At 64.5% G+C, this 13544-nt stretch overlaps 1 protein-coding gene across 1 annotated transcript; it reads left to right on the forward strand.

Moving 5' to 3' along the window:
- Window positions 1-3007: 3007 nt before the first annotated feature.
- On the forward strand, window positions 3008-4965 carry LOC116833868 (rho-related GTP-binding protein RhoU-like). The gene is made up of 3 exons (XM_075070601.1): window positions 3008-3258; window positions 3901-3959; window positions 4353-4965. Exons 1-3 carry the CDS (start codon window positions 3051-3053, stop codon window positions 4797-4799), a joined length of 714 nt encoding a protein of 237 aa, XP_074926702.1. The 5' UTR covers window positions 3008-3050; the 3' UTR covers window positions 4800-4965.
- The last annotated feature ends 8579 nt before the right edge of the window (window positions 4966-13544 follow it).

A 13544-nucleotide genomic window follows, 5' to 3' on the forward strand; every position in this document is an offset into this window, starting at 1 on the left:
CTGGTGGGCTCCTGTGTGACGGTTTGCTGGGTCTCAGGTCCTAGGGGGTTGGTTCCCGAGCAGGACGGGGGGGGTCCATGGAGGAGGGGGAGTTGTGCCCTGCCCTAGGCTGCAGTTCTGTCGAGGGGAGGGGGAGGGCTGATGTCAGGGGTCTTGGCACCCCCAGCCTAACCCTCCCAAATCTGCCTCTCCTTGCAGGTACAGGCGGATTATTATGGGGGAGCACCCTAGCCGCCTGGTTTCTTTCCCAGCAGCGTGGTCCAGGAGAGCCCAGTAACCTTCAAGCTGGGGAAGGTGCAGAGGTTCAAAACCGAGTGTGAGTAGCCCGAAACTGCAGCCGGTGGGCACCCAAGATTATAGGTGTGGGAGGCCACGGGGAGCTGCCACCACTCACGAGACCACGGCACGCGGAGTTTGAGCTGGCCTGGGCTACGGCTGGCATCTTGCTCCATGGCCTTACGGGCACTGAGCCCCTGAAGAACGGGGGGAGAGACTGTGGGGATGGCAGAGCTGGGGACAGAGAACCCAGGAGTCCTGCTCCCCCAGCTCTACCCATTCCCCTCCCAAAGCTGGGGAGAGAACCCAGGAGTCCTGCTCCCCCAGCTCTACCCATTCCCCTCCCAAAGCTGGGGAGAGAACCCAGGAGTCCTGGCCCCCCAGCTCTACCCACTAGTCCCCATTCCCCTCCCAGAGCTGAGAAGAGAACCCAGGAGTCCTGGCTCCCAGCCCCACCTCAGCTTGTCCCCCCCACCGTCCCTTGGCCATGTCTGATCCCTGTACTCTCTTCCCTTCCAGCAATGGGATTTCTCCTGCCAGTGAGTCCTGCCTCGGCCCCCGCTGCCAGCCTCGCTTGGCTCCCAGCACCCCCTCCTGGGCACCGTGGCTCCAGCGCTTGGCCCAGGTCCTGCTGTTGTTCCAGAGCCCTGGGGGCAGGAGTGAATTTCCTTTTGCTGTAACAACAACACCCCCCTCTCGCCTTAGGGACTTTGGTCCTGGGGCAGCTCCTTGTAGCTTTGCCCTCACTACCCTCCGCCTGCAGCCACTCCAAAATAAAGCCACCCTGCAGCAAACTTGGTGGCCCCCGTCTTTCCCTGGGGAGGAAGCAGGAAGAGTGGATCTCTTGAGTGGGGCGGGGGCTGTTTGCAGCTGCTTTGGCTTCTCGCTGGTGCAGGCCAGCTGTCCACCTGCCTGGCTTGAAAAGTGAGTCCCTTTTGGCTGGGGGGGCAGCCACCAGGGGTGCCCTGGGGGCAAAGGGGAGGTTCCCTCCAGTGTCCAGCTTGGTGGGGGCACTTGGGAATGTTCCTGTCTCCTGTTTTCCTCCCTCCCCCACTGCTGCTCCCCCTTGGATTTGGGGGCTGCTGCAGAGCTGCTGCAGCAGTGTCGTCCCCCTGGAGCAGCAGGCTGGAAATAGAAATCTCCTTCATACACCCTGCCCCAGATTCTCTGCCATCCTGCCCTGCTTGTGCCATGCACTGTACCCACCCCTGGCGTGGGGCTGGGGCCTGGCTGGGTGTGGCTTGGGGTGGGTGGGGAGGGGGATTTCTGATCCCTGCTCCTCCCTCCTCCCTGGGCTGAGGGGTGGGGCTGCAGGATGGCGGAGCAGCTGGTTTCTCACCTGCCTGCTCAAAGTGAAAGCAGAAAAGCGAGTGCCGCCCTGGGGAGGTTTGGGTAGCCAGCAGGCTCAGCAGAGGCAGTGGCTGAAGGAGACCTGGAGGCAGGTCCCTTCTAGCTCAGGGCAGGGGGCATGTGGGGGTCTCCCTAGGGCTGCCCTGGTACTGGGGCCAGAGGCTGTCATCCCCTGCACTGCTAATTCCCTGGGGGGCGTGGGGGATTAGCTAACATCAGAGCCGAGGGGCTGCTGCTGTAGCCCAGGCTGGCTGGGACCTTTCAGATCTGCGCTGCCTGCAGCTGCCAGGAGCCCCAGCCCTCGAGCGAAGCTGCAACTGGCAGCAAAGCTGGAAGGTCTCCACTTTGGGTTTTGGCCCAGGGGCTGAGAGCAGGCTGGAGACCTGGGGCGAAGCTGGGGGCTTCCCTTCTCCTGGTGCCTTTCCTATGCCCCAGGGCTAACGGGACTTTGGGGAGGGGGGCAAGCGCATGGGTCTCACCTTGCAAAATCTGGAAGGCAGCCAAAAACTGGGGGGAGGTTGTAGATGTATTGTCTGTATGATGGTAGCACCCAGGAACTCGACCAACAGCTGGGACCCCCACCCCAAAATCAGCCCCCCTGTCTTCCCAGCTGCCCTGACTGAGACCAGGGCCCCGCTGGGTTGGGTGCTGAGCCTTCCCCCCCATCTCTGGCTCTGGAGCTCTCTGGCAGCTGGCGCTAGGGCTGGGTGTGGGAACTGCAGGGCCAATAAGCAGCTCGCTGAAGCCAGGGCCCTGCCTGGAGCCCTTGTGACCTGGCCCTGGAGTCGCCCTGGCGCCCTGTCCTGTTTCCAGTAACAGGTGATGCTCTCTGCACATGCGCCCGGCTTCCTCCTGCTTGTGCTCCTGGTGCACGGAGGCAGCGCGAAGCCCTGTAGACACGGTCTGCGGCGGTGTCCCGAAGGTGCTGGGCGGGGGGCTCAGGGCAGGCCCCACCCTGCTCCTCAGTAGAGAGGGACCGGTTTCTATTAATGCGCTACAGTGGTGGGTGTCCCTGGGCTGGGGCCAGGCAGCAGTGACAAAGGGTCTCACGCAGCGGAATCGGCCAGGTGGGGCAGGCCCACGGGGTGGGGGGGAGTATTGGGGCTGAAGCTGAGACAGGTACCCCAGTGCCCAGCATGTGCCCGGCTCAGCCAGGGTCCCTGGAGTGCCTGGGCAGGGGGAGCTGGATGCCCAGGGTCTGGGCAGGGACACTCCTCCTCCCCACCCCTTGTGCCCCACCTCCCACAGCGTGCGGGGCGTGTCCCCCGCTAGGGGCGGGGCTATGGAAATGAGCCGGGCTATAAAGGCCGGCTCGGGGCAGAGCGCAGCGGCTTGGAGCGCTGGGCGCACGGGGGCGCAGCAGGCTCCGGACACCCCGCGGCTCCGGCCTCCGCCCCCTCCGCGCAAGGAGCCCGGGCCGGATCATGCCCCCGCAGGGGCTGCTGCCCGGGTACCCGCCGGTGCCCCCGCACCGGCCCGGGCCCGGGCTGGGGCTGGGGCTGGAGCTGGAGCTGGAGCTGCAGTGCGTCCTGCTGGGGGACGGCGCGGTGGGCAAGACGAGCCTGGCGCTGAGCTACAGCGCCAACGGGTACCCGGCCCGCTACGTGCCCACGGCGCTGGACCGCTTCTCGGGTAGGGCTCCAGCCGCGCTGCGCCGGCCCGGGCGCCTGCCAAGGGCTTTCCCGCTCCCTGGGGCGCACGGTCCGTCCCCCCGGAGGTCGCGCTGCCGGCGGGGGGTGCTTTGCCCGCCCCGCTGCCCTGAATGGGACCCCCCCTTATTCCCCCTGGAGCCCAGTGTCAGGGGCTGGGAGCCAAGACTCCTGGGTTCTATCCCTGGCTTGGGGGGGAGTGGGGGCTAGTAGTTAGAGCAGTGGGGGCTGGGAGACAGGACTCCTGGGTTCTCTCCTCAGCTCTGGGAAGGGAGTGGGGGCTAGTGGTTAGAGCAGGGGAGGCTGGGAGCCAGGACTCCTGGGTTCTCTCCTCAGCTCTGGGAAGGGAGTGGGGGCTAGTGGTTAGAGCAGGGGAGGCTGGGAGCCAGGACTCCTGGGTTCTATCCCTGGCTTGTGGGGGGGGGAGTGGGGGCTAGTGGTTAGAGCAAGGCAGGCTGGGAGACAGGACTCCTGGGTTCTGTCCCACCACTGAAAGCGGGGGGTAGCCGTTAGAGGAGAGGGGGAGGGAGCTCTGCCACTGACCTGCTTTTGAGAAGCGTAATGTCCCTGGGGCCGGGGTGGGGGAGTATCTTGCTACAGGGATAACAGTCTCTTCCCCTTGCAGCCGTGGTGCAGGTGGACAGCACCCCCGTGAGGCTGCACCTCTGTGATACAGCGGGGCAGGTAAGAGCCAGCTGGGAGCTCCCTTTAACCGTTCAAACCCCCGGCACGTCTGAGCACGTCAGCCAGGAGGTGCTGAGCAAAGTAAGGAACCTGCCCAGCTCTGCCCCTGCGGCCCCCTGCTCACTGGGGCTCTGTCCCTGCTCTGGGAGGGGAGTGGGGGCTAGTGGTTAGAGCGAGGGAGCTGGAAGCCCAGATTCCTGGGTTCTATTTCTAGGTCCACCTCTGTCTCCAGGTGTGGCCCTGAGGAAGTTGATTCTCTCCTTGGGTCCCAGCTCCCGTATCAGGGACACCGGGATAACCTCTCCCCCCAGGCAGGGGACTGGACGGGTCTGGGGGTCCAGCTGAGGGTGGCTGGAGGCACTCACTGGGGGCTCTCCCTCCGCTTCCCCCCAGGACGAGTTTGACATGCTGCGGCGGCTCTGCTACCCCAAGGCAGATGTCTTCCTCCTCTGCTTCAGCGTGGTGGCCCCCACCTCCTTCCAGAACGTGGGGGAGAAATGGGTGCCGGAGCTGTGCCGGCTCTGCCCCGCTGCCCCCCTGCTGCTGGTGGGCACCCAGTGCGACCTGCGCCAGGACGTCCAGGTGCTCATCCAGCTGGCCCGGCGCCGGGAGAAGCCAGTGGCCGAGCCGGCGGCCCGGGCGCTGGCCCAGAAAGTGGGGGCTGTGGGCTACGTGGAGTGCTCGGCGCTGACCCAGCAGAACCTCAAGGAGGTGTTCGACACGGCCATCCTGGCAGGGCTGCGGCATGCTGAGGCCCGGAGCCGGCAGGCGCGGAGCACAGCCAGCAAGGTGCGGACGCTCTCCAAGGCCTGGTGGAAGAAGTATGTCTGTGTGCGGTAGCCGCCCACCTCCGTGTCCCCTGGGGCCACCCTCCAGCTGGGGGGTGAAGGGCACTCTGGAGTGTAGGGGGCTGGGCTGAGAACAGACAACTCGATCCAGGTGTGGATTCAAGAGCCTCCGGGCGGCTGCTGAACTGGGTGTTTGCCGGCGGGATGGAGACAGGGTGGCTGTGCCGGGCTCCAGACTCCCCCACCCATGCCCATGTGAGCTGTGCTCCTGGGCTGCCGGTCTGCATGGCCTCCCCAATCGAGGGGGTCCGAATTCAAAGCAGGGGCTGGTTCCCCGCTGTGGGGAAAGCCAGAATCTCATCCCTCAAGCTGCCTCCTTGCAGGACAGTCTGTCTTGGCCGGGGGTGGGGGAGGATCCCCCCCAGCACAGTCCCTTTTGCAGAGGATTTTGGTTTGCATGGGGCAGGGAGTGAACCGCTGCAGGAGGATTGCCCCGCTGGACTGGGGAGGGGCAGAACCAGCCCCCCTAGACTGGCCCAGCAAATCCTCCCCCTCGCTGGGCACTTTGTGGAAGGGAATGGCCGGGCACGGGGTGTCCATACTGCAGGGGGCTCAGCCAGGCCCTCCCTCCCCCAGCTGTCTCTAGGCGGGGTCAGAGCCAGCTGCAGCCACAGACTGGAACTTCCCATGTGTGGGGCAGGCTGTGGGGGCCGGTCTGTGGGGCCCTCTCCTGCCGACTGCTATGTTTGCACTAGTATAAAACATCTCTGGCTGAATGGGGGTTGGCCAGGAGCCCCCTCCCCCCCCTGGCATGGGGACCCCCTGACAAATCCCCCTTTCACCCCCTCCCAAGGCCTTAACCCCTTCAAAGCCAGCAGTGCCCTTGGGCGTCCTGTGCCTCCCACTGGGAGGGGGGGGCTGCGGGCTCTGCGGACAGCCGGCCAAGGGGCGTGTCGGGGGGTGTGCTGCTGAACTGCCCCAAGCTCTGCCCCAGGGGTGCTGGTTTCTGATCCCAGGGAGGGGTGGAGGGGGGTGGCAGTTTGTCAGCTGCTGTTGTGATAACCCTGGGCAAAGCCAGGGGTCCGTCCGTCTGTCCTTTCTTTTTTTTAAATGTCTGGAACCAATAAAGTTTCTTTCCCTGGTGCAAACATTGTGGGAGCTACCCCGGGAGCTGCTGGGGGAGGGGGGGAGCCGAGCACTGGGGGGTCGATCAGTGCTTTGAAGGGGGGATTACAGCCCCCTCCCCCAAGCCTAGTGCCCCATGTTGCTGGGCACGGCCTCAGCCCAGCTCAGTTCAGGGGCTCAGGATGGGTCTGGGGAACCACTGCTGCCCTAGGCAGGGCGGGGGCTGGCTAAGGCCCAAGGTTTGCAAAGAGCTGGGGGGGCCGGGGCTTTCAGTGCCACCTCCTGCCCCGCCCCTGGGGAAGGCCCGGGGGCTGAAAGCCGGCAGGTCCCTGATAACCAGCCGCCCGTGTTTGCCCAGGGTAGGTGAGCGGTTCGAGCAGGAAGGGAGGGCAGTGCCCTGGCTGGGTGCGGGGAACTGCTTTTGTGCGCCGGGGGGGATGGAGCCAGTGACGTCAGGGCCAGGAAGGGAGAGAACCCAGGAGTCCTGGCTCCAAGCCCCCCTGCGTCTCACCACTGCCAGATTCCTCTCTCAGTTCACTTCTGTTCCCATGAGCCTGCAGCCAGGGGGGCCCAGGGCCCAGCGCCAGGCTGAGCGGGACCTGGCGGGGTTCCCTGATGGGGAGACACTGAGCTCTGTATCGGGCTCCAGGGGACCATGACAATCAGTCCCCACCTACTGCCAGCAGCCCCTGGGGGGGCAGGTCTAGTGGTTAGAGCAGGGGCTGGGAGCCAGGACTCCTGGGTTCTCTCCCCAGCTCTAGGAGGGGGGTGGGGTCTAGTGGTTAGAGCAGGAGGGGCTGGGAGCAGGACTTCTGGGTTCTGTCCCAGCACTGGGAGGGAAGTGGGGGCTAGTGGTTAGATCAAGGGGGGCTGGGAGCCAGGACTCCTGGGGTCTGGGCCTCGGGGAGGGGAGTGGGGCTAGTGGTTAGAGCAGGGGGCTGGGAGCCAGGACTCCTGGGTTCTGGGGCTCGGGGAGGGGAAGGGGGTGTACAGGGCAGGGCAGAGGCTGCCCCCTGGGGAGGAGGGAAGGTTGGTCACGTTCCTTTTACTGCCCTTCCTTTGATGTGGTCCCTGCTCGAAGCTGTTCCTGGCCGGGGACTGCAGTTGACTCTGGCCTTATCAGCGGCTCCTGCTGCCCTGCCATAAAACTCAGGAGGGGAGCAGAGCCGAAAGCCTCCGAGCCTGGGCAAAGGGCGCTGGGGCCTCTTCTGCCCCAAGGATGGGGTGGGGGGAACTCTGCAAAGAGCTGCGCTTTGCCGGACGTGCCCCACCCCAGAGCTGGCTGCATCCCTCTGCCAGGGCCACTTCAGACCCTGAAAGTGAGGGAGAGAGACATGGTGTGGGGGCTGGAGTCTCTGGGGAGCCTGCTGGGGGACATGCCCCACCCCAGAGCTGGCTGCATCTTGCTGCAGGTTTGGGCCATGGCTCTTGGCATGTAATGATCAGCCTCACAGCAGCGGGGCACCAGCCTGCCCCCCTGGGCTAGGGGGCTGGGGATTCCTGGCAGGGGGGCGGGAAGAATCAGGAACAGGGAATCCCTGGCAAAGAATTATCCTGTGTGGGGATTCCCCAGGGCTTTACACCCCCAGTGGTGCTCTGCCCCACTGATCAGCACCCCCCGCCCCCACTCCACGGCTGTCAGGCTTGGGTGGCCTTTCCTGGAACTCGGACAATCTGATTCCTCTGGGCAAACCCCACTTCCCTTGCGGAAATCAGGAATCTGGGACACGACACTGGAAAACCCCACCTGGCGGGAACGCGGCCGCCTGGGGGGGGGCAGTGGGGTTAGGGGTCGGGATCTCAGTGGAGCAGGGCCAGCGACCACTAGCCAGGGATCTGGCCCCAGACCCTTAACCAACAGCATCAACTGGGAAAAGCCTGGGGCCTGGCTCCCATCCTCCCTGGTTCTAGCCACCAGCCCCCACTGACCTCCCAGAGCTGGGGAGAGAACCCAGGAGTCCTGGCTCCCAGCCCCCCCATCTCTAACCACAAGGCCCTGCTCCCCTCCCAGTGCTGGGGTTAGAATCCAGGAGTCCTGGCCCCCAGCCCCCTGCTCTAACCCACCAGATCCCACTCCCCTCCCAGAGCTGGGGAGAGAACCCAGGAGTCCTGGCCCCCAGAGCCCCCTGCTCTAACCACTGGGCAGCTCGGATGCCCCCTGGCTTTTATTTCCTGGGCTGGAGGGAGGCAATATGGGGGTTTGGCAGGGGGTTGGGAGCCTCCATTTCTTCATCCCCATTAACTGCCTCCCCCATGATCTGAGCCCTGCCCCACCCCCCAGGTGCTGTTCCAGGAACTGGCTGGCAGAGGTGGGGCTGCCCACAGGCACGGGCAGGGCGTGTTCGCATGGCAGGTACAGGGAGTCCATGGTACAGCTGCCCGCTACCTGCCACGCCCAGCTGGCCTGTTCCCGCCCCGGGTCAGGGCTTGCTGGGGCCTGTGGATGAGAGCACAGAGCTCCGGGGTGTGTCTCAGCGCCGTGCCCATGCAGTGCTGGGGGGGCAAAGGGGAAGCAGGATGCCTGGGTCCCATTCCCGGCTCTGGGGGGAGTGGTGTCCTGTGGTTAGAGCTGGGGGGAGGGGGCTGGGCACCAGGACACCTGGGTTCTGTCCCTGGCTCTCGGGGGAGTGGGGTCTAGTGGTTAGAGTGGGGGGGGGAGGGGGCTGGGAACCAGGACTCCCGGGTTTTCTCCCAACTTGGGGTTAAGCTGGTCTCTCTGGGGAGGGCTGGGGGCTCCCTCCTAGGAACCCAACCTGCGAGCCCCCTCCCCAGCCCCCACTCAACTCCCAGACTACAACATGGCCATTCACCTGGGGGCTGAGATTGCAGGGGGCTGCTGGTGAGGGGCACTGGCAGAGCTGGGGGGCAGTGCGGGGAGCCCAGAGCTGCTTAGATTCAGTTCCTGTCACCGTGGGGGAAGCCGTTCACACAGCAGCCTCCCCCCACCATGCTTCTGGGGCTCTTAGCTCCCCAAACCCCCCTTCCTTCAGCAGCAAAGCCGGGGGCGGAGGGGGAGGCTCCTGGGGCAGAATCGCTTGGCGTAGGCCCTGGATGCGGGGGGTCAATCCGGGGCAGGGGGCAGATTTCAGCCCTGGGCACATGCCCCCGCCATGGTGCAACTCGGCGCCCTGCACCCGAGGGTGAGCCGCAGGCTGGGCTGAGCTCAGCTCGGGTGAGGAAAGGAAGGAGCCTGTAGAGGGTGGGGCTGCAACACAGCTGTGAATAACAGGGGTGGGGGGCGAGCAGTGAGACCCGATCCCAGCCCAGGCTGTGGAGGGGTGTCTGGGGTGTGAGCCCGGGGCCCCCCAGCTGCCTGGCGAGGGGGACACAGGAGGTGCCGGGGCAGCCAGCCCTGGGCTCCCTCTGCAGCTGGTGCCTCCGGAGCCCAGAACACAGGTGGAGGGGGGGGGGGGGGCAGGATGGGGGGGGGAGCTCAATGGGGCCCTGCTGAGCCCCTGGGCTGGTTCACCGGTCTGGGAACCCCATCAACTGGCCCTTTCCATACACAGCGACCACCCCCTGCCTGCTGGGGAGCTGGCCTCTGCCCTGTGGCCCCCTCCCCAGCCTGGCCCTTCGCGCCAAAGGATCCATGGGTCCCGCCGAGCAGCTGCTTCTCCAGGGACGCTGCAGCCCCGCGTCCCTTAGCTCTGACCGCACACAAAAGAAAGCCGGGGTGAGAACCCAGAGAGTCCGGCCTCCCAGCCCCCTGCTCTAACCGCTAGAACCCCTCTCCCTCCCTGAGCCGGGGTGAAGAACCAGGAGTCCTGGCTCTCAGCCCCCACTGCTCTAACTCGCTAAGAACCCGCTACCCTCCCTGAGCACGGGGGCGAGAACCCAGGAGTCCTGGCTACCCAGCCCCCCCCTGCAGCTCTAGACCGCTAGAACCCCCCTCCCTCCCTACTCCCTCCCCTCTCCCTCCCTCGAGCCGGGGTGAAGACCGCACGGAGTCCGGGCTCGCAAGCCCCCTGCCACTAAACCGCTAGACCCCTCCCCTCCCCTCCCCTCCCTCTCACCTTGAGCCGGGGCGAAGAACCCCAGGAGGTCCGGGCTCCCCAGCCCCCCCCCGCTCTAACCGGCTAGACCCCTCCTCCCTTCCCTGAGCCGGGTGAGAACCCAGGAGTCCCGGGCTCCAGCCCCCCTGCTCCTAACCAGCTAGACCCCTCCCGCCCCTCCCCTCCCCCTCCCCTCCCGAGACCCCGAGAGAAGCTCAGGCCAGTCCGGGCTCCCAGCCCCGCCCCTCCGCCAAGCCCCTCCCCGGGTGACGTCCACAACGCACGCCAGGCGCGCGGCGCGGACCCGGAAGTGGATTATAACCGGCCGGGTCGCTGGGCGCCGCCATAATCGCGCCCGCTACCGCTCGGCAGCTCCCAGCCTCCCGCCCCCGCCCGCAGCCATGTCCCGAGAGCTACGAGTCAGTGGGGGGCTCTGTGCCGGGGGGGCAAGTGGGGGAGGGGGGCTCTGGTGCCGGGGGCCAGTGGGGGCTCCGTGCGGGGGCGGGGGGCTCCGTGCCGGGGGGGGAGGTGCGTGGCACGGAAGGGGGGCGGGGGGCTCCGTGCGGGGGGGAGGTGCAGTGGCATCGTCAGGGGGGGGGCGGGGGCCTCCGTGCGGGGGCGCGGGGGGCTCCGTGCCGGGGGGGAAGGTGCGTGGCACGGAGAGGGGGGGGCAGGGGTGCTCCGGTGCCGGGGGAGGTGCGTGGCACGCAGGTGGGTGGCGGGCGGGCACGTCGCACAGCCAGCACCTTCACGCCGGTGCGCTCGAGGTCTTGCACGCGCAGGGGGGGCGGGGGGCTCCAGTGCGGGGTGGGGCTTTCTGTGCCGCGGGGCCGGAGCGTGCCGTGCGGAGTCACAGCGGGGAGGCGGGGTCGCACCCTCGAGGGGGAGGAACAGCGACGTTGAGCCCGCGCGTGTGGGCTGGGGGCGGTGGCGGCGGAGGGTTGCCGGAGCGAGGCGGAGGGGTGGGGGCGAGCAGGGTGACCTCCTCCCCGCCCGCGCTAGCTATCACTCGAGCCAGCAGCGCTGTGGCCAGGACGGACAACCGAGGCCGCCGCGTCCGGCTCAGGCCTGGCAATCCTCCTGCTCTGGGCGTGCCAGAAAATCTCCTACCACGGAGCAGCGTCCTTGGCCCAGTTTGGCGCCTGTGCGTGGTGCTCCGGTGGGGGGCTGGGAAGGCCCTGCCCTGGGAATGAACCGGCGTTCAGTGGCCCCTGTGTGCCCCCCGGGGGGGCTTCGGGACAAAGCAGGGCTGGGGCGCGGACGGAGGAACAGAGATGTGACTTTTTCCTCATGCACCTCCGCCAGTTCCGCCTCCTCGCGTTGGTTTTGTCTGCGCGGGGAGCGCTTTCTCGTAACGCCCGTACTCCGCACGAAGCCGTGGGTTAACGCTGCTTTTGCAGGAAAGGCCTGGGGCTGTCACCTTTCACTGCAGCCCTGCCCGCATGGGAGTCAGCAGCTCCTAGGAGCGCGCACCGGGCCCGTCTCTCACGGGCCTGGGCTGTACAGCCAGCGGGCTGTGTTCAGCTGTACTGCGAGAGCCAAAGCCAGCAGTGAACTGGTGTCCACACTGGGGCTTGGGCTGGTGTCACTCTGCCAGTAAATAAACAGAAAATCACCCCCCTTCCCCCAGCCAACACCACAGGCTGCCCTTCACTGCTGGCACTCTTCACAGTCAAGAGGCTGAAGAGTTTGTTTCAAACCACTTTTGTTGGAAATCTCGCTGGCTGTTCGTCCAGCCAGACTCCTGGGGAGAGCAGGGGAATCTCTTTTCGCTTGTTTTACTTTGTGCCTTTGCATGTCTTCAGGTTCACTGGTTGTGCGGTTTCCTCGGGACCTGCGCTCGTGTTTGTGTTGTGTTCCGCATGAGCACGGACGGCGCCACGTGAGAAATGTGATCAGAAAACCGCAGTTGGCAGAGAGGCAGGTGCCATGGCTGAGATGACTTTGAACTCACTCGCTGCCTAGATATCAAGATAACTGAGTTCCCTTTAAACCTGGCACAGGCTTTGTTTGCTGGGCCCAAGGCGTAGGCTGGTGTTTTAAGATGGGGAGATAGCAGCCAGTGCTTGGGAAAGCAGCATCCCAAATATTTCCCTTGTAAGTAAGGTAATGATGGGACCGGAATAATTGAAGGGAAGTGGTTTTGCCAAGTGGGAGAAGCCTTTCTCTCAGAGCTGGCATTGATCTTTAGTTAGGATTTTCCATCACTGGCCATTTTAAAATCACGGTGGGCTCTTTTTCGAAAGACTCTGCTCGGGTTCAGAGCGGAATTACTGATATAGGGGAGTGCTGTGGCCTAGGTCTGGCGAGATTACTTAGCCCGGCCTCAGGACTAGGTGACGTACGAGATCCCTTCGAGTCCCATATGTCTGTGATCCAGCGGTTCCTTCTGGCCGTGGAGTCTCTAAACCGGTGAAGGGGAAGCAGGGAGAACACTGCTGCTTTCATCGTGAGGGCGTTTGTGACTCAAACACCGCGAGGTTCTGCCGAAGACCAGACGTTTATCTGGGAACGGTAGCTGAGCCCATGGCTCATCATGACCTGTTAGTTCCTGGTACCTCCCCTGGCTGTACCTGCCTGTTGTCTCCTGGCCTACGTGTTAGGGTGCCTAACACCACTGTCTCCTGCCCCACAAGTGGGGTCCAGTGCACTCGACAGCATCCGCAGGGTCACTGGTAGGAAGCTGTTCTACGAGAGGATTGTAAATCAGGGTGTTTCAAGGAGCACCCCCGCCCCCCGTACGTTATTCCATCGTTGTTCCCTGCGAGGTTTCTCGCACCTTCCTCTGGGCGTTGGGAGCTGGGCCTTTGTGGACACAGGCGATGGGCTTGGTGGGAGGCTGGTCAGAGCTGACGTAGCCGTGCCCAGTGCTCCTATGGCAGAGAGGGAATGGGGCACGAAACCGCCTACTGAGCTGAGTGTAAACAAACAGCCTGACTTGGGAACGGTGACCGGAGGGAGAGACACAGAGTGAGCCCCTGCCTCAGTTTCCTCATCTGTAAAATGCTTTCCTGCCAATGGGCGAGTGGTATAGATCGACGTGCTCGGGTACCACAGTCGTGGGGCCATATATGTACTGACGCCTCCCCCCACCCATGTGTTTTTAATGGTGCGGGTACACAGGTGAGGAGTAGAATTGCTGTCTCCAGATCCAAACGGTGTGAATACCTGGACAGGTGGTAATTTGGCGCGGGAGCAGGGAATGCTCCATGTATAGTATGGAGCCTGCTCCACATGGCAACCCCTCATCTGATGCCAAAAATCCACTGATGAGAATAAGTCTCTGTAATCCTGAGGGCGAAGGCTTGCTCTGGAAGTGGAAAGGTGTGTGGGGACGGGCGGAGAGAGGGGTTTGTGGCTTTAGATTGGACCAGAATTGTGCCTTATGCCCCCCGGCTGCCTTCGGTTGTGACCCACCAGTCGAGTAGCATTGATGTGGGCTTCGACGCAATGACTCTTGCTTGCAAATTCTTCCAAATGTGCCTCTGGTAAATGAAAAAGACTTTAGATTCATAAGCGAAGCACCAGTGAGACTTAAAAACAGCTTCCGCCCATGGGAGTCTGCGGGCTGGTCTACGCTGGGTGCGTACGTCGGCATCGTGTGAAAACTCCACCTCCTGAGAGACAGTTAAGTTGACCTGACCCCCGTGTAGAATTTCTGTCGACCTCGCTACCGCCTC

The sequence above is a fragment of the Chelonoidis abingdonii genome, chromosome 11 (genome assembly GCF_003597395.2).
Source record: "Chelonoidis abingdonii isolate Lonesome George chromosome 11, CheloAbing_2.0, whole genome shotgun sequence".
NCBI classification, from domain to species: domain Eukaryota; kingdom Metazoa; phylum Chordata; order Testudines; family Testudinidae; genus Chelonoidis; species Chelonoidis abingdonii.

What these genes read in the sequence shown, in the direction of transcription:
- LOC116833868 (XM_075070601.1), top strand. Translation starts at nt 3,051, where the DNA reads ATGCCCCCGCAGGGGCTGCTGCCCGGGTACCCGCCGGTGCCCCCGCAC. An exon ending in GGCGCTGGACCGCTTCTCGG is followed by an intron (nt 3,259 to 3,900) that starts GTAGGGCTCCAG and finishes TTCCCCTTGCAG; the next exon opens with CCGTGGTGCAGGTGGACAGC. An exon ending in TCTGTGATACAGCGGGGCAG is followed by an intron (nt 3,960 to 4,352) that starts GTAAGAGCCAGC and finishes GCTTCCCCCCAG; the next exon opens with GACGAGTTTGACATGCTGCG.